This window comes from Spizellomyces punctatus (genome assembly GCF_000182565.1).
Source record: "Spizellomyces punctatus DAOM BR117 chromosome Unknown supercont1.22, whole genome shotgun sequence".
NCBI lineage: Eukaryota > Fungi > Chytridiomycota > Chytridiomycetes > Spizellomycetales > Spizellomycetaceae > Spizellomyces > Spizellomyces punctatus.
In genome coordinates this window covers 136,704-155,193 of record NW_015971558.1, presented here as the reverse complement: position 1 = coordinate 155,193, position 18,490 = coordinate 136,704, and the positions used below count along the sequence as shown (strand labels likewise).

Below are 18,490 nucleotides of genomic sequence, written 5' to 3'. Positions count from 1 at the left end.
ACAATGACAGTCTTTTTTTAAATTTATCATTTCTACAATGTTTCTAACTGGTATTTGATGGGCAAGATTGGTATCAGGTAGCTAATGGCTTGTTGACCACGGTTTAGATACGATACAGAAGAGAATCCCAATCATCCAGGCGCCAAATCAAGGAAAACTTGGCGATCCAGGATTTGCTTCCCAGGATTACTTGCCAGGCGAGCCAACAACCCTGCAGGATCATCTGTCGCGCGGCAGTGGGGGAATACTTAAATACCGAAACATTGGAAACCTCTGCATGGAAGGGTCCATCATGTATTTACCACATGGGTCCACCCATGCATTCCACATGAGAAACGCGGCTCGCCGAATGTGTCCGTCATCGCTGTCTGACTGACGCTCTCGGCATTCAAACTCCCGACCATTACATGCCCTTTCAATCTTTTGCTGGATGCTATCGAACGCCAGCGCCAGGGGTCGTCAATTTCAGAATTAAATTGCCGCGCACAAAAAAGTTCGTTTGTATAAAATCCTTTTGTGATCACACGCATGTTATCTATTTCCTCCCTTGCATGCGCATCGCACACATTAACGCGTGCATGGCGCAGTCATCGACGTTGTTTGTCGGCTGCACTCGGACCCACAACATGCTGGGTATTACTCCTTTGGTCACTTCAAAAAGGTGTCCTTTAAGGCTGGAGCTTTGGGAGGAAAAGTGCCTCTAGAGATACTCTTGGACACCTCATCTCGCAACGAGACTTTCCTAACGGACCTCATATACCAGTCTTTCAGTTGGGGATAGGCGCTATTTCGAACCTTCTGCCCGCACCGTTAAGATATACGTCATACTTCGTAAGTTCTTGAACCTGTTGTTCCTCCCATTGATTTCGTCTCTCTATGAGCTATGCTCATAATGACACAGTAATCGTAGCCAAAAATTCTTCGCAATGTCTCCGTATCGTGCGACCACTCCAGAGACTGATTCTGAGGTTGAATATCCATTGCTCGAGCAACTGAATCTTCGGATGACAGGAGAAAATGAGCAAAATGACGATGACGACACTGAAACAGTTAATAGCTGTTCCGACGGTGGATTGTGGATGCGGGAGCGACCAAAAGAATTTAATGTTGTATGGACACGGCGGGCATTTGTCAAGATTTTATTCGAACAAGAGGAGATATTTGCGAGATTCTCAGACTTTTGCAAGGTAGAAAAGCATTGTGATGATTGGATTGCGATGAAATGCGTAGCGGGTTGGTTCGCTAACTTTCATTTTTCAAAAGTTTGACACACCAACCTATCACGCACTTCGATTCCACAGTGCATATACTCGTGTTATCCGTCATCTGACGGAACGCCTTCCACCATCCTACCGGCTTTCCCTCTCACATCCAACATTTGCCATTAGTCGATTCCTTTCCCCAGATGCACCGCCTGCACCATCGCTCTCCTTTCCTTCCAAATTTGTTCCACACATTCACAAACTGTGGGCAACATATGTTGCACATTCATGGGATGACACGCATCTAGGAATGTGGATTCCTGGTCATGTTCGGATGAATATAGCGATTGGGATGAGCAACGAGAAGATTTGGTGCGGAATATTGGACGAGTGTGTTGCTTGGGTATTGGAAGCAATATTCAAGGGCGCGTTCCGACGTTTTGTTGGGGGAGGTTGGTTATACAATGGAGCGGTACTGGACGCTTCGAAATATCCGAGCCCGCCGGCATCACCTGCTGGATCATCGAGCTCCACCACGCGCTATTCAATGCGCTCCTCGACCTCTTCTTCCCTTATTGCACCTTGTATTTCCGTACGAACATCTTCTCTTCGGCCCCCTCCTTCCTGGTCAAGACAACTATCAGTTCTATCCATGGATTCGGAGCAACGCGACTCGGGAGTCTCAGTCAAGATAAATGACAGAGATAAGGGTGATGTGGCCTCCCTGTATAGTAAATTGGAATCGTTGGACAGGAGATATCCGAACTCTGCGTGGGGAAAGCGAGGATCAAGGAAATAATAAGGCGCGACGGTGCTTTTGTATAGTCTGTATAGTTTTTGCTCTATGAGTCTCCTTTTGTTTTTCTAGTCTATTGTTCTGCTACTTGTGAATTTCGGACCTTGGGATGATACGTACATAGTGTAACATAGTTTCTGTGCATGAATAATGCCTCACTAATGGAACCAGTCATTTTCTCAATTGCGTCCATCTGTAGGCACTGTAGCCTTGAGCAGCTGCCATGGTCAGCATGTGGCCAATGGCCGGAATGATATGCTCGCCGAACCCTACAGAATAAACCTAACCAGCTAACGTTCCATTGGAACATATCAGCCGGTATTTTGAGCTGGTCTGAAGGGGAGTCTTAGTGGACTTTTGTCATGTTACGGCTGCCAGACAGTGTTCGACATTTTATTTTTAGGAGTATCCTAGGTAGGTAAGATTACTGTTATTCTGTTTAAACCTAGCTACCTATTACAAAATGTTTAGAATCCATTAATATGTGCAATATACATCAGTATGTAATCCCTATATATCAGTAAGTAAATCAACGCTTCGCCCCTCATTTCACCCCCTACAATTATGCAACCATAACTCGTACCACTCTTACACGTGCATGCTCTCAACGCACCTCCTCAAATGCCTTTTCAGTGCGTCGCTCCTGCACCACCCAGCTCCGCACCAAGTGCACACAAATGGTCGCTCATTAGTATGCAAGCGGCTATGACGGATCAGATCGTGGCGACGAGCAAATTGGCGGGAACAAGGTGGGTGCTGGCAAGTAAAAAAGTCCTGCCCGGTATGAACTTTCTGGTGTACTTTAAGGTTGAATTTTCTGTTAGGTGAGTGTAAATGGTTTTTAGCTATCACCGGTGAGTTAACAACCACGAACGTTGGCTATATACCTCGTAAAAGTTTTGGTGCAGCCTGGCCAGTTGCACACAAGAGTCTTGGGAGGGGCGGATTTGCGCCGGATCGGGGTAGTGCGCTCCATTACGGCGGGAGCTTCACTATCCATCGGTGCCAAACCAACGTCACTCGAATCATTCATAGCTTTCGACAAAGCCTCCCTGCAGTATGTCATCGGACTCAATGGTGGCGACGGTAGTGAACTGGTCGAGGGCGAACCCGATGTGTATAGTGGGGAAAATAAATCAAAGACCGGATCCGCTTTTTCGAGATGGGACGTATCCAGACGCAAGCTTTGTGAAACCACCGACGATGGAGTTAACGGGTTATCAGTTTGTTTTCCCGACCCGCTTGTTGAGACTTGGAATATACCGGGGGAGAAAGTATAATTCGAATCATACGGGGAACTGAATTGCAATGAGGCGACCTGGGACATATCGATCGAACCAAAAGCTGATGCAAAGTCGAATGGGCATGCCTCATCTCCCAGAGGGCTAGCAACTTGGGGTGCTGGCTCTGAATTAGCGCAGGCAAATGCTGCGCCTGACATAGGAAGAGCAGAGTTATCCGATGGCAAGGAAGAACCCGCGCTGGACTCAAACTCAATAGCCAATAGCTCACGCGAAAGATCCCCCGACCAGATGGATAAGCCTTGTGCCAAATTCCTCTCCCCGATGTTTTCCGCCTTACTTAATTCGGGAACATAGTCGAGATTGATCGTATACTTTCCTTCCACCGATGCAAACATATCCGATTGTTGCTGACTGCCCAAAATCTCGAAAACTTGGTCAACCCCATTGGGATCAATTGACTGCTGCGTATATTGGCAATCACGAACTTCCTCATCACAAGCCGCCAGCTGGTTACAATCCCAGACGCGAACAACGTCCACGCTTTCACAACCTGCAGACGAAATCTGCATCTGTCCACCAACGTTGTTGCCGACTATATTTCCGTTGACATCATTCATCACGGTGGTAGAATAACACGACTGGGAGGAAAGGATGTTCATCAATGCCGTATGGCAAGAGGACGTTCCCGGACTCATGGAACTTGTGGAGCAAGCCAAGCACTCATTGCATGTGCAAAATGGCAGAGAAAGTGGAGGCATCGGAGCTGCTTTCCGCATCATACGCGCCCGGTCGAAAACAAAAGAACGGACAATGATAGACCGGAAAAAGAAATTTTCAAAAGAGAAAAAGCGGGGGTCAAGAGTTACTTAAAGGCTAGTAGTAACCTTCATCCTCCCCACCTATAAGCAACAGAAAATAACCATTTCTCCCACGGAAAGGAAGATAATCCAGTATCCGTCACCAGCCATCACCACTTCATCACCCCCCCTTCCCACGAATGAAATTTCCCAATCAACCACCGCAATTCTACATCCCAGGTTTCTTCTTTTAATAATGCCTGAAGAAAAATCCGGTTCACAGCGCAAATACCGAAAATCGTCTCATTTTAGGAGGTGACGGGCGGTGACGGGGCCCTATTCGCGGCTCGAGGGTTTTCGGCAGGACCTGCATCAATCCTGTCCTCATGAAAGAGTGCAGATTTCCCAAAATCATGATTCTACTAACGAATCAACAATTCAAACAACCCATCAAAAACACTGCCCCAAGCTACTCAGCCTTAGGACGGGCAACAAGCCCAAAAGTTGGAATACTCGTTATGTCAGCAGGGTAGCTCGGTTTTCCCTACCAGCAAACGCTGAGTACCATTGAACTTTCATACCAAAGTGATTGAACAAACCAGCTTTGTATTGTCTACTCGTAAGATCAGGGCGTGTTCACACCTCTCGAAAGCCCTGTGATATTGAATGACTGGGCCATTTGAATACGTATGAGGGCTAGCCTCATCTGAACGTACACCCTACAAAGGCTTGCTGCGGGCAGACGAGTACTTGTATGTCGGAATGGCAGGTTGTCACCAAGCGGGCTTGATACGCGGGGGACAGGGTTTTAAAAGTAGGGCAAGTCGTCGACTAACAAAAATTCAAAAAAGCGGAAAGAGATTTTGTCAGTTGACACATCTGTTTTAAACCGTCACAATACCTAAGGGAAGAAGAGCAGACCAAAAATCAGGTCGATTTTCTGCTATTTTCGTTGACTCAACAGGGAGCTCGGGCTTATCGAAGGATAGTGACATCATGCAAAAAAATTGATATTCGATGTGTTAAATGCTCCCTTCGTGGATTGAACACGAGACCTTTAGATCTTCAGTCTAACGCTCTCCCAACTGAGCTAAGGAAGCTGTTAAAATTTACAAATCTTTGTCAGTATTGTGCATTTGCAATACGCTCTCAGTAACTACGAGATCTGCAGCAGGGGCTCGCATTGGGGATAACACAGCAGTGGATGTAATTTGACGAACATCAAAAAAAGGACACCATCCTGTTCAGGATAGATAACTGAAAAAAAAAAATGCGGTCCAGATTGTTTGACTGCTCCCTTCGTGGATTGAACACGAGACCTTTAGATCTTCAGTCTAACGCTCTCCCAACTGAGCTAAGGAAGCCATGGAAAACAAGAGAGAGTGTCTTGACCAATGTCTTGATATTCAACAGCTCACGCACTCGCAGAAGATTGCCTAGTTCCTATGCAACAAAGCTAGTTCTCATACCTTGCTTTTTGACCAGTCGACAAAATAGAAAGGGACACTTCAGTTCCTACGCTGCAAAGTTAGTTCTCATACCTTGCTTTTCGAAGCAGTAAGTTAGAGTCGAAAAAACTAAGAAAGGGACAAACGTGGTGCTTTTTAATTATTTTATTCTTTTTTTTATGTTTTTCAGTGATAGTTTTATGTACAATTTTTTTCGGGAATATGATGGCTTGCATGAATAACAACCATCCCCCATAAGCTAGCTTGCAGAAACCGAAAAACATGAAACTCCTATGTCCGCTCGATACTTCATACTACTCGATACATTTGTACTGTGCGCCCATGTACTTCCATTCTCTTTCCATCCGTCAGACCTATACTGTACAAAATGGCTCATCTAGCCCTCATCCGAATATCTCAATCTACATCGCAACGTTGAAAAGAAACTGCTTAAATGCCCTCAGACTCGGTGAACAAAGCGTCATCTGGGTTGGGCTCGACGAACTCATCATCCTCGCCCAAAGCACGGCGGGCAAGGGTGCGCTTGCCAATAGGACCAAGAGCCGCGGCAAAGTTTGCTGGAAGATTGGCTGCGTTTCCTTTGTTCTTAAGGTTGTTGGCCTTGGTACCGAAGACTTCTGGTGTTGCAAGCGAGTCCTTGATAGCAACGCCTTGAGGTGCGAGACCAGCCTTCTGGAACTTGGGTTCGAATTGAGCGAGAAGACCGACGTAGTCCACGTTGGTAACGTAGGTGTTTGTGAACTGGCGCTTGGCGTTGTCGTTGAGGACGACGTTGTACTTGGCACCTTCGAAGACACCGTTCTTTCCTTTACCAGCTCCGGCGTCGAGGGCGGCCTGAGCGGCTTTGTTTTCCTTGATGGCTTTTGCCTCGAGCTTCTTCACAGCGGCCTCGACCTGGCCACGTAGGTTGTTACGCTGTGCAATGACTGCCTTTGGCTCAGCGTCCTTGAGCAAACCACCGTTACCAGTGAAGGATTGGAGGGCGATACGCGCCTTCAATTGGGGACCGACAAGGTCGGGTTGTTGCCCACGGTAACCAGAGTGGGTAGAGTCGATGTGGGCCGTATCGAAAGAGTCAGAATACAAGAGAGCAGGCTTGAACTTGACACTCGATTCCTGGCGAGTACGGAGACGAGCCTTCTGACCAGCGGGACCAGCTGGAGCTCCAATTTCGACAGGTGTGCAGACGGCGTAGGTACGGGGTTCCACAGAGTGCCAGTACAATTGCATGAGACAGCCAGCGCCAGCCCCACAGACGTTGGGGAAGTCGGCAGGAACAGTGAAGTTGGGACGGTTTTGGGCGTATCCACCACCGCAGGCAAAGCGGGTAATGGGAGCGACGTCGGGAACCTTCTGGTTCATGTTGGTCCAGATGTTGACCTCGCACTCGCCATCGTGAGGGTTGTTGAACTGGAGGGGAATTTCAACGGTTTGACCGGCGGCGAGGGCCATAGTGGGAGCTTGGAAGGGAGTAGCGTCCTGACGACAAGGTGTCATATCCTGGGGCTGTTCTTTGGCTGTGTTACGCTTGTTAGCTTCGTTGTCAATGTTGGACCGTAGGAACTGGTCGTTGTTATTTTTCTCCTGCGCAGCAAGCTTAGCGTAACCGAAGTTCGATGGGACTTGGTAGGGGAATACAGCAACGTTCTGACGACGGGTGAGCTTGAGGGAACCGTCACGGCCATTAGCGAGATTGGGGTTCTTTTGGATTTGGGTGTCCAAGAAACCTTTCTTCTGCGTGGAGGCAATTCGCATATCAGCATTTACCGAGCCGATAGCGGCGAGGATAACGAGGCCAGCAATGACGGATTGCTGGGAAGGCATTTTTGTGGGTTCGGAGTCTGGGATATGAAAAGAGGTGTGTTTGAAGAGGATTTACAGGTATTTGGTTAAGCTCAGAAGAGACTAGGAGGGAGGAGAGAGATTTATGCTTTGCAAGGCTGCAGCTCTCGGATGTTATGTTCTTTGCTGGGATAACGAGAGGAGGGATACTCCCGGTGACCGGTCTTTTATAGACCACAATTCCCCCTTCGCTTCAACTCCACCGACGTCCTTCACGAAAACGTGCCTGCTTCCTCGAAACAGCGAAGCTACTCACGGAGCTAAACAAGCAGGAGGTGGAGGATCCATCTCCTGGCCCGATCCATCGCCGTTTTACGCAAGATAATGAAAGGTTTTAGACTTTTTCATACGACTAATAGCCAAAATCTCCATCTTCAATTTTGGTTCCTTTCTGTTTTTGCTACGTCGTAAAGGCGCCGTTCTTTTGATGGGAAGGCAAAGCACTTGGCAACAAAAGCAGCCATCATCCATATAGCAAAGGTTGGCATTTCACCAAAGTTTCATCCTTCCATGTAGTAGCTCGTGGTTTGGTTTCGATTTCTCATGACCGTAAAAAAAACGATACAAGCGTTGAGACAGTGTTGGCAAATCAACCTTCTAACTTTTCGTTGTATTTTTTGTTTTGTTTACCTATTCCACACCTTGTTTAGATCACCGACTACTAACTTTTCCTTGTCCAACCTTGTGCTACTTAAAAGTCACAACTCAAATCAAATTTAGGCCGGCAGCCACACTCATTTAATTTCTGCTTGTCACGTGAATATATATGCGCTTGCCTTTCTGTGCACTTTTTAAAGAGTTTCAAACGGGGGGGAGTGGCCCACTGCGAACCGGGGGAGGACTGGCACCACGGACTTTTTTTCTACAGCATGGAATCATTGATTTGATAAGCTCACAGAACATTGCAATATGTCCACATTTCGTGGTATCCCAGTAGAATCCGGAGAGGAGCAATTTCCCAACGGTAAACGTGGTCCAGTGGCTTCCGGCTTCTGGCTTACTTTGGTAGGAGGAATTTGAATATATGCTTTTTCTCTAGTCGTCGCCACCACTTGCAATTTCACTTTAAACTTTTGTTCTGTGGAATTTTTCGATAATGTGTGAATATTGCGACATTTGATGACATTTGGTGGCATTTAGTGGCAAACCGCATGTCTGCATTTACATGCGGTGGCAACGAGTTCTCCTCGTAGTGGCTCGTACTCGATTGTGGAGATTCCGGTTTGCAGCGCCTACTAGATGGCGGAGTTGCTACAAGTTCCAACTATTGTCGATTCCATTACTCCTCAGTGTCAGTAGTTTCACCTGATGCCAAGGTCAAAGCTTCTCGTGTCGTAGGAGTAAGCGATTCGTTTCGCGAAAGGTGTCGGATCCGGGTCGGTGCTCAAACTCGTCAACGTCCTAAATGCACTGCAGATGTTGTGCCTGCAGAGGTGCCCGGTCACAAAGACACGCTACATCTCCAAACGCGCTGAACTGCTCGGGAACCACCGGCAGTTTCGATTAGAGATGTCAACAATGCGTATTCCATTTTCGTTGGTGACCGTGAACTGTTTATGGTTGCTGCCTACACATCACGTGCTGGTTTCAGTGGTGAACTGCTCGGGAACAGCCCGCAGTTTCGACAAGAGATGTCAACATAGCGTAAGTTCCATTTTAGGTTGACATTCGTGACCGTGGCCATCTAGATTGCTTCTTACACATCACGTACCGGTTTCAGTCTGTGCAAGTTTTGTGTATTCTCTCCGGATAGGAGTAGATTGTGACTTTTGGATACCATACGACACTTTTTACCACAAGCGTCTGAAGTTGGTAACTTTGAGGCCACGACATCAAGACCACTGGAAAGCGTGACTCCCATGTGACGCTTGTTAACGAGCAGTTCGCAGCAAAGATGAACGCATGGGGCAGAGTGAAGAAAATTACACTTAGGCAAACCAACAGCGCAGCGGAACGAGAAGTGGAGACACTGTATGAAGAAATTCACGCCAAAGTGCAGATACATACTGCTTATCACGAAAGGAGCCATCCATTACTATTATATCCCCACTATTCGTATCTTTAAATTGGCAGCCTAGTAGGTTTCTGGTTGCTTTCAAATCTTATAATACAATATTTTAACTCGGAGTGACATGGAAAACACATGACGGCGCACATGCCGTGATGTGTGTCAGAGTTGGCAGTTTCCATATAGCGCTCAACAATGAAATCAACAAAAGCAAAGAACAAAGCTTGAATTATATATAGTTATACTTACCTTAGTGGTTGAGATGTACTTAGAAAAGCAAGTGAGGCACAGTGATGCAATAATGCATCTATATACATAAAATGCGTGAAGACTGAAATACTGTTATATTTATGGAAGATATAGTGCACTCAAAGACTTTTTTACGGGATAGGATGTAAGTAATAACAATAAGCTGCATCATCACTACTAGTGAAAGTGTGACGGTTGTATCACGTGATAAGCATTGCCATGACAACTAGCGTTAGCTGCTCAAGAAAATATGGTGAAGCTTCAACACAAAGGCTGGCAGGCTAGCATTTCCGCTCAACTGGTTGTTAGGAACTGCTTTTCTCGGACCATCAAGAGGTCAGCAGGACAACATGGCTCAACACGACCTTACGACAAAGATTGGTCACTACCTGGACCGCCATATGGTGGCTCCATTACTCGAGTTTTTGTTGGGAAAAGAGGTATGGTTGCTTTTCATTCAGTATGGATCTTGACGCTTGCTGCTGTAAAAGCAAGTCGCAGCAATTGACATGGAGGTTCACCAGACCTACTGGGACTTGACGACAAGTAGTACTCACTCTGTTTCAATAGATCTACTCCCACAAAGACTTGATGCAGGCCAAGTATGACCTTCTCTCGAAAACGAAGATGATTGACTATACCAATCAGATTTATAAAGAGATTAATGGGTTGGAAGATGAGGGAGATAATGAGCCGGGTAAGCATGATACTTCTGATGGAGGGCAAGAGTATTTGGATTCGTGAAAGCGTGGATGGGAAGCATTCAGATATGGAAGTGGAATGACGACAATCAACCATCAGGTACGTTGTTAAACCCGAGCCTCGTGATGGGAAGGTCACAAATGATGAGATACATGGTTTCCTTTGGCTGTATGATATCTATGATTATATCCTCATTATTCGCTAGATAACATCTTCTGATGTGACCTTCCTAGCATAAGCTTTTGACTCTATGCATCGACTGATTGCTAACGGTACTTTTTTGCTTTCTTATCAAAGATCAGCCGCACATTTGTATAGGCTTGTCTCTTTGCTGATGTTGGTGGGGTGGACGATATTTTCAACCATCAGGTACGTTGTTAAAATTCGAGACTCATGAAGGAAGGTCACAAATGATGAGATACATGGTTTCCTTTGGCTGTATGATATCTATGATTATATCCTCATTATTCGCTAGATAACATCTTCTGATGTGACCTTTCTCGCATGAGGATTTTGACTCTATGCCTCAACTGATCGCTGACTATATTTTTTTCCTTTTCTCGTTCAAAGATCTGCCGCACATCTGCACGGGCTTGATGTTGGTGGGGTGGGCGACATCTCAGCCATCAGGCAGTCTGGATATGTGTAGTCTGCTGGCGAGAATGACTTGCGGAGATACTGTAGACTGTAGCCGTAGGATTGTTGGAGTACCACTCGACTAACCACGAACGTTACCTCTACTAGGATACGAAGAGCGGCGTGCGGGTGTCTTGCAAAAGTTTGAGGAATTGACGGAGCAGAGCTCCGAAATCATGGATATGATCCAGGACCCTATCGTCATCCAGCAGCTTAAGCAGGACAAACTCGCCAACATCCAGTTTCTAAGTGACAACTACAACGTAAGGCAAATGATACTCTAATATTTGAATTTGAAGCTCTATTCTGACATTGTCCCTCTTACAGTTCAAACCTGAAATGCTCAACGCACTTTACGAATTCGCGCTCTACAATTACGACATTGGTAACTACTCCAGCGCTGCAGAGATGCTGTATCATTTTCGTATTTTGGTGAGTCATGCGTTTTTTTAATTTGGGATGTGTTATGGGCATCGTAAAAGTCGACTTTTTAAGCCTTCCACAATGATGCTCTGGCATGTGCTAACCCTGTTTCTTGCTATAGTCCACAGACTACGACCTCAACGTCAGCTCGCTCTGGGGAAAGCTCGCCGCTGAGATTCTCACCCAAAACTGGGAAACCGCGTACGACGACCTAAACCGACTGAAAGAAATGATTGAACAGCGCAACTTCACCTCCCACCTCCAAGCACTCCAACAGCGATCCTGGCTGATTCACTGGTCTCTCTTTGTCTTTTTCAACCACCCCAAAGGCCGGGACGGCATTGCCGACCTATTCTTCCAACCGCAATACCTCAATACCATCCAGACCGCATGCCCATGGATCCTCCGTTACCTCACCACTGCCGTCGTCGTGAACAAGAAGCGCCGCAACGTCCTCAAAGACCTGATTAAAGTAGTGCAGCAAGAGTCCCATGCCTACCGGGATCCGATTACCGAGTTTATTGAGTGTCTTTACGTCAACTTTGACTTTGACGGTGCACAGCAGAAGCTCAAGGAGTGTGATGAAGTGATTGCCAACGATTTCTTTTTGGTTTCACTTCAAGAGGACTTCAAGGAGAATGGACGGTTATTCATATTTGAGACGTACTGCCGTATCCACCAATGCATTGACATCAAGGATGTGAGCCAGAAACTCGATTTGAGCCCTGAAGCGGGTGAAAAATGGATTGTGAACCTGATCCGAAATGCGCGGATGGACGCCAAGATTGACTCCAAGACGGTGAGTGGGTGATATGAGAGCAACGGCTTGTTGATTTGCACTCTGATATGTGTGGACCCTGTTTCACAGAACACGGTTATCATGGGCACACAGTACAATTCAATCTACCAGCAAGTCATTGAGCGAACGCGAGCACTGTCATTCCGATCCTCACTTTTGGCATCAAATATTGAGAAGAGAGAGCAGGAGCTGGCGAACCGGAGGAAGGTACGAGGGAAGGGTGGTCGTGAGGAAGCTGTTTCAACTCCTTTGGAAGGAGAGGATGCCGAATAGAGTATGTGTGGATATTGTAGATGATAACATGTGCAATATATGTATTATTAGCAAATGCACACGCTGGCATTTACCGAAAGCTTTCTAGCCAACATTTACCATCTACAAGTACAAGTAGTGTCATCCATACCGCGTTCGCTATTGGATCTCATCCATACAAATGTCCTCGTGGGGGTCGGGTTGCCTTGAGGTGACTTGTGTAATACCCGTTTTGTTTTCCAGTTGCTGCTCGTATACATCATTCTCCCCCTTTTACCACTGCACGTTTTTTATCTTGCTCCAACACACGTTCTTTTTTGGTCTAACAAGGGGAGATATGATTCCCAATGGCACGACAACGTGTGTTTGAGATGCAACACGTGCCCTTGAATATGGGGGGGATAATGTTAGTTTCTTGCTTAGTTCAAAAGCCCCGTTTTGGTTATGCAAAATTATTCTTTTTTAACGTGTGTGTGTGTGTTGGATGGAGGAGGAGGGGGTCGAGCGGCTAGGAAACATTCCTTGTTACAAAGGGGGTTTTTTTTATTCTATGTTGGGGGAGTGCGTGGTTGGGTTTTTGGATGAACAAAAGGTGTTCTTTATAATAATATCATTATTATTATTTTGGGTTCATTGTTGGCATGTGGTCGGGCATTCCGCAGCTGGTTGATTTTTTTTTTTTCTAAAGTAGTAATTCAGTTTTTCCTTTGTGTTATTTTCCGTTTGGATTTGCCGTATTGGGATTGGGATTTTGGTAAGTCCCGCTCTCTCTCTCTCGCTTCTTTTTTATATAAAGAGTAGAGTTGGGGGGTTTTTCTCCCTACTCTTGTTTTCTGTTTGGCCGTCCAACGCTAGTGTCGCTGCCTTCCCTTGTCTACCTACCACACACACACACACACACACGCACGCACACACGCACACACACACACACACACACACACACAAGTTTTCGATATTGGATAACCCGTTCGTGACGGGGCTTGTATTTGAACAAGGAACGATAAAGTGTACCGTCTGTCACGACTACCATGGCGATTCGGGATACTGTTCAACTGGGGATACATCCTCGGGGCCGCCCTTTACGGATTCTAGTTGCAACAGAGTACCTACCTCCATATGTCTCTGGTATTGCGAATCGATTCAAGAACCTTGTCAAGGGATATCGAGAGGAAGGGCATGAGGTGACGGTTGCGTCGGTGGCGGGGACAGCGTGTGATCTTGTTGTGCCGAGTGTTCCCAACTTTTTTTATCCGGCGCAGAGGTGAGTGTTTTATTGATGGGCATCGAGTTGGGCAGAAAACGGGGGGTTTTTCTCACTACAAATGTTGCACTTTACAGAATGTTTTTTTTCCCTCCCCTCTTACTTCTCTGGCAACTTTGTAATCCGTTCCGTCCAGTCCCTTACGACATTGTCCATCTCGTCTCACCACTTTGCCTCCCGTTGGTCCCACTCACCCCCCTCTTCAAGCTCCGAGGTGTCAAGATTTACGTCTCTTACCACGTTTACATGGAATTCTACAAAAAAGCATACTTTTACAACAAGACATGGCTCCATAAACTTGTCGGGGATGTCATTGAAAAGATTTATACATGGATTTATTTTGTTCCGTTAGTTTATTTGGCGGATTTGGTGGGTGTTCCATCTCGCACGGCGGATTCAGTTGTGTATCGTTTTGCCAAGCGGATTCATTTTATGAAGAGTGGATTGGATACCAAGGTGTTTGTGCCAAAGGAGGAAGGGACTATGGATGGATTGCTGAGCGGTGCATTGGTGAGGGAAGTTGGGAAAGAGAACGGGTTTCGAAAGAGTACTGGATCGAGAGTCAAGGATGTTGAAGAGTTTTTGCCTCCGTATTCGGCAGAGGATGAGGAAGTGGTTGAAGCAGCAGCGATACCATCTCCATCACCATCGGGATCGAATGGACCGATATTGGTTTACGTTGGCCGGTTGGCTCCCGAAAAGAATGTTCAGTTTCTCATTCGTGCCTTGGCGCATCCGACTCTCCAAACCGCGTCCCTCGTCATCGTAGGCGATGGACCCTCTCGATGGCAATTAGAACAACTCGCACAGAGCACAGTCGGTGAATCACATGTATACTCGAATCCCCCTCCTGCGAGTACTCGGAGGGATCCGTACAGTGCTCTCTCGCTCGCACCGGCTATGGCAGCCAGCACCGCCATACATCGCGTCATTTTCACAGGGATGGTCCTCTCCGAACGTGAGATTGCTCAGTACTATGCCCATGCGGATATCTTTGTCTCTGCATCAGCGTCAGAAACGTTTGGATTCACGGTTGCGGAGGCTCTGGCGTGCGGAACACCTGCCGTGGTGGTTCGGAGTGGTGCCTTTGCGACAGTGTACAAGTGTATTAATCAGTGGATGTTTGATGAGGATGAAGTTACGGATTTTGTTGACAAAGTCGTGACATGTTTTGAGCAAGGTGTGGAAGCGAGACGCATGTCGAGAAAGCTGGCTGTTGGCATGTTTGGGGTTCGGTTGGCTGTTGGGGATTTGTTGGGTGCTTATGATAAGATTGTGAATGGAGAAAGCGAAGGCACGAGTCAAGTTTGCATACAATAAAGGAAAAACATGGTCCGAGAAGGGGGTCCGTGGGCTCTACGAAAACACTTTTTGAACAAACCAATTTAGTCTTTTACATTTTACAAGTTTTCATTTGTTGTCCAACTTTTTTTTTTTTTTTATATAACTTGTATTAGTTTTATTTCACCTAATTTCAAATATACTAATACCCTATGGTAACTAATTTCCGCTGTAAAAACTATGGAACGTATAACTTTTATCCTCCTTTGTATATCTCGGTCCATCACGTATCTACTCTAACAAAACTTGAAATTGATACTTTCACCCATGGAAAAGTCCAACTTGAAGAAAGACCACCACAAAAAAAAAAAAAAAACAAAACGAAATCTTATCCCTCCAATCTACCTACCACTCATCTACCACATCTCTTCTATTCATACCCACCAACCACAAAGCTAGCATTCTTCATAGAATTCATAGCTTGATCCATCGTCATGTACGTATTCCGCACCGCAACACTACACTTGCTCTCATTCTCACAAATCTGCGTCCTCCCCAAATTCTTGAAGGCAGGTCCAGAAGGTCCACTCACATAATGCCACTGTCCAAAGAGTTCGTACTGTCGTTTATCACTACGAGGGTATTGTTGGTCACCCCACGTGCCAGGCCATGCCAACCAGTCGGTATCGGGGAGAGTCGTACCAGGTACAGCCGTAAAGTGGCCATCAGACATGCAATACGCCCGATAAAATCGAGCAGGGTCCCATTGGAACGCTGTTTTTGCATCGGATGTAATGTCGGCGAGTAATCCAAAGGGGAGGATATAGGGGTGTTTTCCTTTATCTCCATTATTAGGATAATTGGCATGCGATCCGCGCGCGGTATAGGAAATGGGTCGACCCGAAGAGTGTTTATCGGTAGCAGCATAATCTAGCCCCTTTCCCCCATCATGAGCCGAAAAGTAAACAAAACGTGGTTGATCACCTTCAAACCGGACCAGAACGTGTTCCCAATCTCCCACGTGGTCACCGTAATGCCGGCCAAGGACTTTGGGACCATGATTGAATGGGTAGAATAGGAACCAGAATGCGTCGGTGATGCCATTGGGTTTTGAGACGGTGATGAGGGTGGATGGGGCGGTTGAGACTAGGTTGGTTGGTTTTGCGGTTGGGTTTGTGAGCCAGGTTGGATCGGTTTCCACATTATCTTGAGCGGTTAGGAATGTTTTTGAGGGGTATTGGGGGAGGTTGGCCAAGGTGATCGGTGTTGGACCCGGTATGAGGTTGTTGGTGGGGTCGAGAGGGTTAATGTGGCCGAGGAATTCGGCTGGGTCCCCCGGGAAATGCTTTTCAGAGGCCTCAAGGTAGACGATAGGAGCTAATATATCGAATAAAGCGTTCATACACATATACAACACAAACTTATAGGGTATCAAGTAAAAAAACGCATACCATTCCGTAAGACAAAATCAGGCACTCCCTCACAGACGCTCTGGGTCTTTACAGTCGTGTTGAGTACGGGGAGTGCGCTCACACTAGCTGCACCAAGCAGGACCATCCATATGAGGATCATCTTGACGGAATGGGTCTTGCCGGGAGGGTACGACTAGCCTTCATGAAAAGGGCACTAACACACTTGCTTCTTTATGTTTTGGCAAGGTGGTGTCCTTTTTCCCCTTGCAAGTACTCTGCACGTTTTTTCCTTGGGTTTTTTTTCACACACCCCCTCTTTTTTGGATCAAGGTCAGAAAGAACCGTGCTAGTCGAAAAACGGACTCCATATTGACTTTTGGCTTTTCTCTCGCCGTCTTGTACGATAAAGGTTCACACACACAAAAACACAACGGACGGACAGCAATGATCACGGACGGCACTTTTTTTTTGGTCAAAATGTCCAACCATGAAATTCAGATGTTTTAAAAGTACGCTACACTTTTGTGTCCCATAAAAGTAAAAAAAGTAAAAGAAAAACAGCTGTTGAAAGCAAAAGAGTTCCATAAATCAAGAACTGTTCATATCGACATTTTATGGCTTTTGGTATTTTTGCGGCTTACTTTCCACCTTTGATTAATACAGTGTTCTAAAAACCATAGAGAAATTTTGGATATCTAACAGTGGTCTTGTTTCAAGCCAGTAAATCACGTGAGATTGGCTTTCTGCTTTTTTTAAAGCAACGTTCCCCAATAACATCCCAAAGTCCATCTAAAATATCACCTCGATCGAAAGCTACCACCAGCACAAAACACACTTTAAACTCTCATCATCAGAACAACATCATACCGACTGCCCTCGGTATGAAACTGCCAAGTAACAAAAACAAACAACGTTGAGTACCAGAGGAAACAAAAAGATATACAAGATAGAAAAATGGGTAGTATCAACAAGAAAATAGATCCAACTTACACATTTCAAATCCAAAAAAAGGAACCGACATCTTGACGACTTATCATATGACATAAAACAAGACACCCCAAAACCCCCACACAAAAAACATAACCCTAGACACAGACGTAGATGGTCCCGTTTATCACATGTATGTAGAAAACATCCAAAAGAACCAATACCGTCTCCAAAAAAAACAGTGCAAGGAAACAAACAAACCGTTTTTAAAAGTACAAGTTCTAATGGTATACGTTATCAGCACCACATTCATAGGCACCTAGACATTACGCATATACGATATGGGTCTGCCAAGTATGACCCACCATTCCAACCCCTCCCAAAAAAAAAACAGACATCCAACATCCTCTATATAATCCCTAAAAAAATAACAATTAATGGATCGTTCGGGTTGATTCCCACCATTGCCAAAACCCCATAAATCCATAAAATCCAAAAGCCAAAACCAAAAATCCCCCCCCAAAAAAAACCGCTCACGGACGCAGCATTTCCAATAAAACCATTTTACGAAAAATCCACCCTACTCAAACCAACTCATACTGAGCACCCGCTAATGATAATTACACAGCATTCGAAAATAACTTGCCATATCCCTTCATTCCAGTTTAAACAAATAGAGTTTGGAAAAGACGGATAAATCTCCACGTTCTTAAACAAATAAACAGCACAGTGTGAACCCCCCAAGTTCTTTAACAGAAAAACGGTATGATTTACTCAAACGCTATTATAACAAGTATCATAAAAAAATCCCCTACGCTCCTCCAACTCACTACACCAAACACAAAAAACAAAAACAAGAAACTGATAAGTACCCACCAACTCGCCAAATATTGACCAGTTTCCAAAAAACCAAGTAATTCACCCTTTCAAACCCCCTCTCTCCCACCTCCCATATCAAAAAAAAAAAAAAAACCCTCTCCAATGACTCCTACAGATCAACATCAAAAGTCAGCCTTTGGGGGAGCTAGGGGGGCTTAGCTTCGCGTTCACACCCACCACTGTATCCTCGCAATCAAGTATTTTGATACTGCACACAAACATCCAAATACCCACCAAAGAAAGTCTCGACAAAAGTATTCACTTGAAACGCAACACAGCATCACTTGACCAAACTCCCAAACCCACAACTC

General features: G+C 45.8%; 6 protein-coding genes and 2 non-coding genes across 8 annotated transcripts; 3 read left to right on the top strand and 5 right to left on the bottom strand.

Moving 5' to 3' along the window:
* The first annotated feature begins 612 nt into the window (after window positions 1–612).
* On the top strand, window positions 613–2,181 carry SPPG_08499 (uncharacterized protein). Its single transcript, XM_016756650.1, has 3 exons — window positions 613–831; window positions 902–1,187; window positions 1,264–2,181. Exons 2-3 carry the CDS (start codon window positions 927–929, stop codon window positions 1,999–2,001), a joined length of 999 nt encoding a protein of 332 aa, XP_016604150.1. The 5' UTR covers window positions 613–831; window positions 902–926; the 3' UTR covers window positions 2,002–2,181.
* Window positions 2,182–2,370: 189 nt separating this feature from the next.
* On the bottom strand, window positions 2,371–3,937 carry SPPG_08498 (uncharacterized protein; the record flags this gene model as incomplete). The annotated part of the gene is made up of 2 exons (XM_016756649.1): window positions 2,371–2,815; window positions 2,886–3,937. The coding sequence occupies 2 exons, from the start codon at window positions 3,935–3,937 to the stop codon at window positions 2,587–2,589; spliced, it is 1,281 nt and encodes a 426-aa protein (XP_016604149.1). The 3' UTR covers window positions 2,371–2,586.
* Window positions 3,938–5,066: 1,129 nt separating this feature from the next.
* Window positions 5,067–5,139, bottom strand: SPPG_10206. The gene has a single exon. It is a non-coding gene; the product is annotated as a tRNA-Phe (tRNA).
* Window positions 5,140–5,330: 191 nt separating this feature from the next.
* On the bottom strand, window positions 5,331–5,403 carry SPPG_10205. Its single transcript has one exon. It is a non-coding gene; the product is annotated as a tRNA-Phe (tRNA).
* Window positions 5,404–5,637: 234 nt separating this feature from the next.
* SPPG_08497 (uncharacterized protein) lies at window positions 5,638–7,970 on the bottom strand. Its single transcript, XM_016756648.1, has one exon. The coding sequence runs from the start codon at window positions 7,330–7,332 to the stop codon at window positions 5,938–5,940; it is 1,395 nt and encodes a 464-aa protein (XP_016604148.1). The 5' UTR covers window positions 7,333–7,970; the 3' UTR covers window positions 5,638–5,937.
* A 1,906-nt stretch (window positions 7,971–9,876) lies between these two features.
* On the top strand, window positions 9,877–12,569 carry SPPG_08496 (uncharacterized protein). The gene is made up of 6 exons (XM_016756647.1): window positions 9,877–10,047; window positions 10,178–10,304; window positions 11,054–11,208; window positions 11,273–11,377; window positions 11,490–12,167; window positions 12,237–12,569. The coding sequence occupies exons 1-6, from the start codon at window positions 9,958–9,960 to the stop codon at window positions 12,438–12,440; spliced, it is 1,359 nt and encodes a 452-aa protein (XP_016604147.1). The 5' UTR covers window positions 9,877–9,957; the 3' UTR covers window positions 12,441–12,569.
* Window positions 12,570–12,924: 355 nt separating this feature from the next.
* SPPG_08495 (uncharacterized protein) lies at window positions 12,925–15,177 on the top strand. Its single transcript, XM_016756646.1, has 2 exons — window positions 12,925–13,680; window positions 13,758–15,177. The coding sequence occupies exons 1-2, from the start codon at window positions 13,448–13,450 to the stop codon at window positions 14,998–15,000; spliced, it is 1,476 nt and encodes a 491-aa protein (XP_016604146.1). The 5' UTR covers window positions 12,925–13,447; the 3' UTR covers window positions 15,001–15,177.
* Window positions 15,070–16,897, bottom strand: SPPG_08494 (uncharacterized protein). Its single transcript, XM_016756645.1, has 2 exons — window positions 16,413–16,897; window positions 15,070–16,338 (listed from the first exon to the last, which is right to left on the bottom strand). The coding sequence occupies exons 1-2, from the start codon at window positions 16,531–16,533 to the stop codon at window positions 15,392–15,394; spliced, it is 1,068 nt and encodes a 355-aa protein (XP_016604145.1). The 5' UTR covers window positions 16,534–16,897; the 3' UTR covers window positions 15,070–15,391.
* Between the last annotated feature and the right edge of the window lie 1,593 nt (window positions 16,898–18,490).

What these genes read in the sequence shown, in the direction of transcription:
- SPPG_08494 (XM_016756645.1), bottom strand. Translation starts at nt 16,533, where the DNA reads ATGATCCTCATATGGATGGTCCTGCTTGGTGCAGCTAGTGTGAGCGCA. An exon ending in TGATTTTGTCTTACGGAATG is followed by an intron (nt 16,339 to 16,412) that starts GTATGCGTTTTT and finishes TCGATATATTAG; the next exon opens with CTCCTATCGTCTACCTTGAG.
- SPPG_08496 (XM_016756647.1), top strand. Translation starts at nt 9,958, where the DNA reads ATGGCTCAACACGACCTTACGACAAAGATTGGTCACTACCTGGACCGC. An exon ending in TTCTAAGTGACAACTACAAC is followed by an intron (nt 11,209 to 11,272) that starts GTAAGGCAAATG and finishes TCCCTCTTACAG; the next exon opens with TTCAAACCTGAAATGCTCAA. An exon ending in CCAAGATTGACTCCAAGACG is followed by an intron (nt 12,168 to 12,236) that starts GTGAGTGGGTGA and finishes CCTGTTTCACAG; the next exon opens with AACACGGTTATCATGGGCAC.
- SPPG_08495 (XM_016756646.1), top strand. Translation starts at nt 13,448, where the DNA reads ATGGCGATTCGGGATACTGTTCAACTGGGGATACATCCTCGGGGCCGC. An exon ending in TTTTTTTATCCGGCGCAGAG is followed by an intron (nt 13,681 to 13,757) that starts GTGAGTGTTTTA and finishes TGCACTTTACAG; the next exon opens with AATGTTTTTTTTCCCTCCCC.
- SPPG_08499 (XM_016756650.1), top strand. Translation starts at nt 927, where the DNA reads ATGTCTCCGTATCGTGCGACCACTCCAGAGACTGATTCTGAGGTTGAA. An exon ending in GATTCTCAGACTTTTGCAAG is followed by an intron (nt 1,188 to 1,263) that starts GTAGAAAAGCAT and finishes ATTTTTCAAAAG; the next exon opens with TTTGACACACCAACCTATCA.
- SPPG_08497 (XM_016756648.1), bottom strand. Translation starts at nt 7,332, where the DNA reads ATGCCTTCCCAGCAATCCGTCATTGCTGGCCTCGTTATCCTCGCCGCT.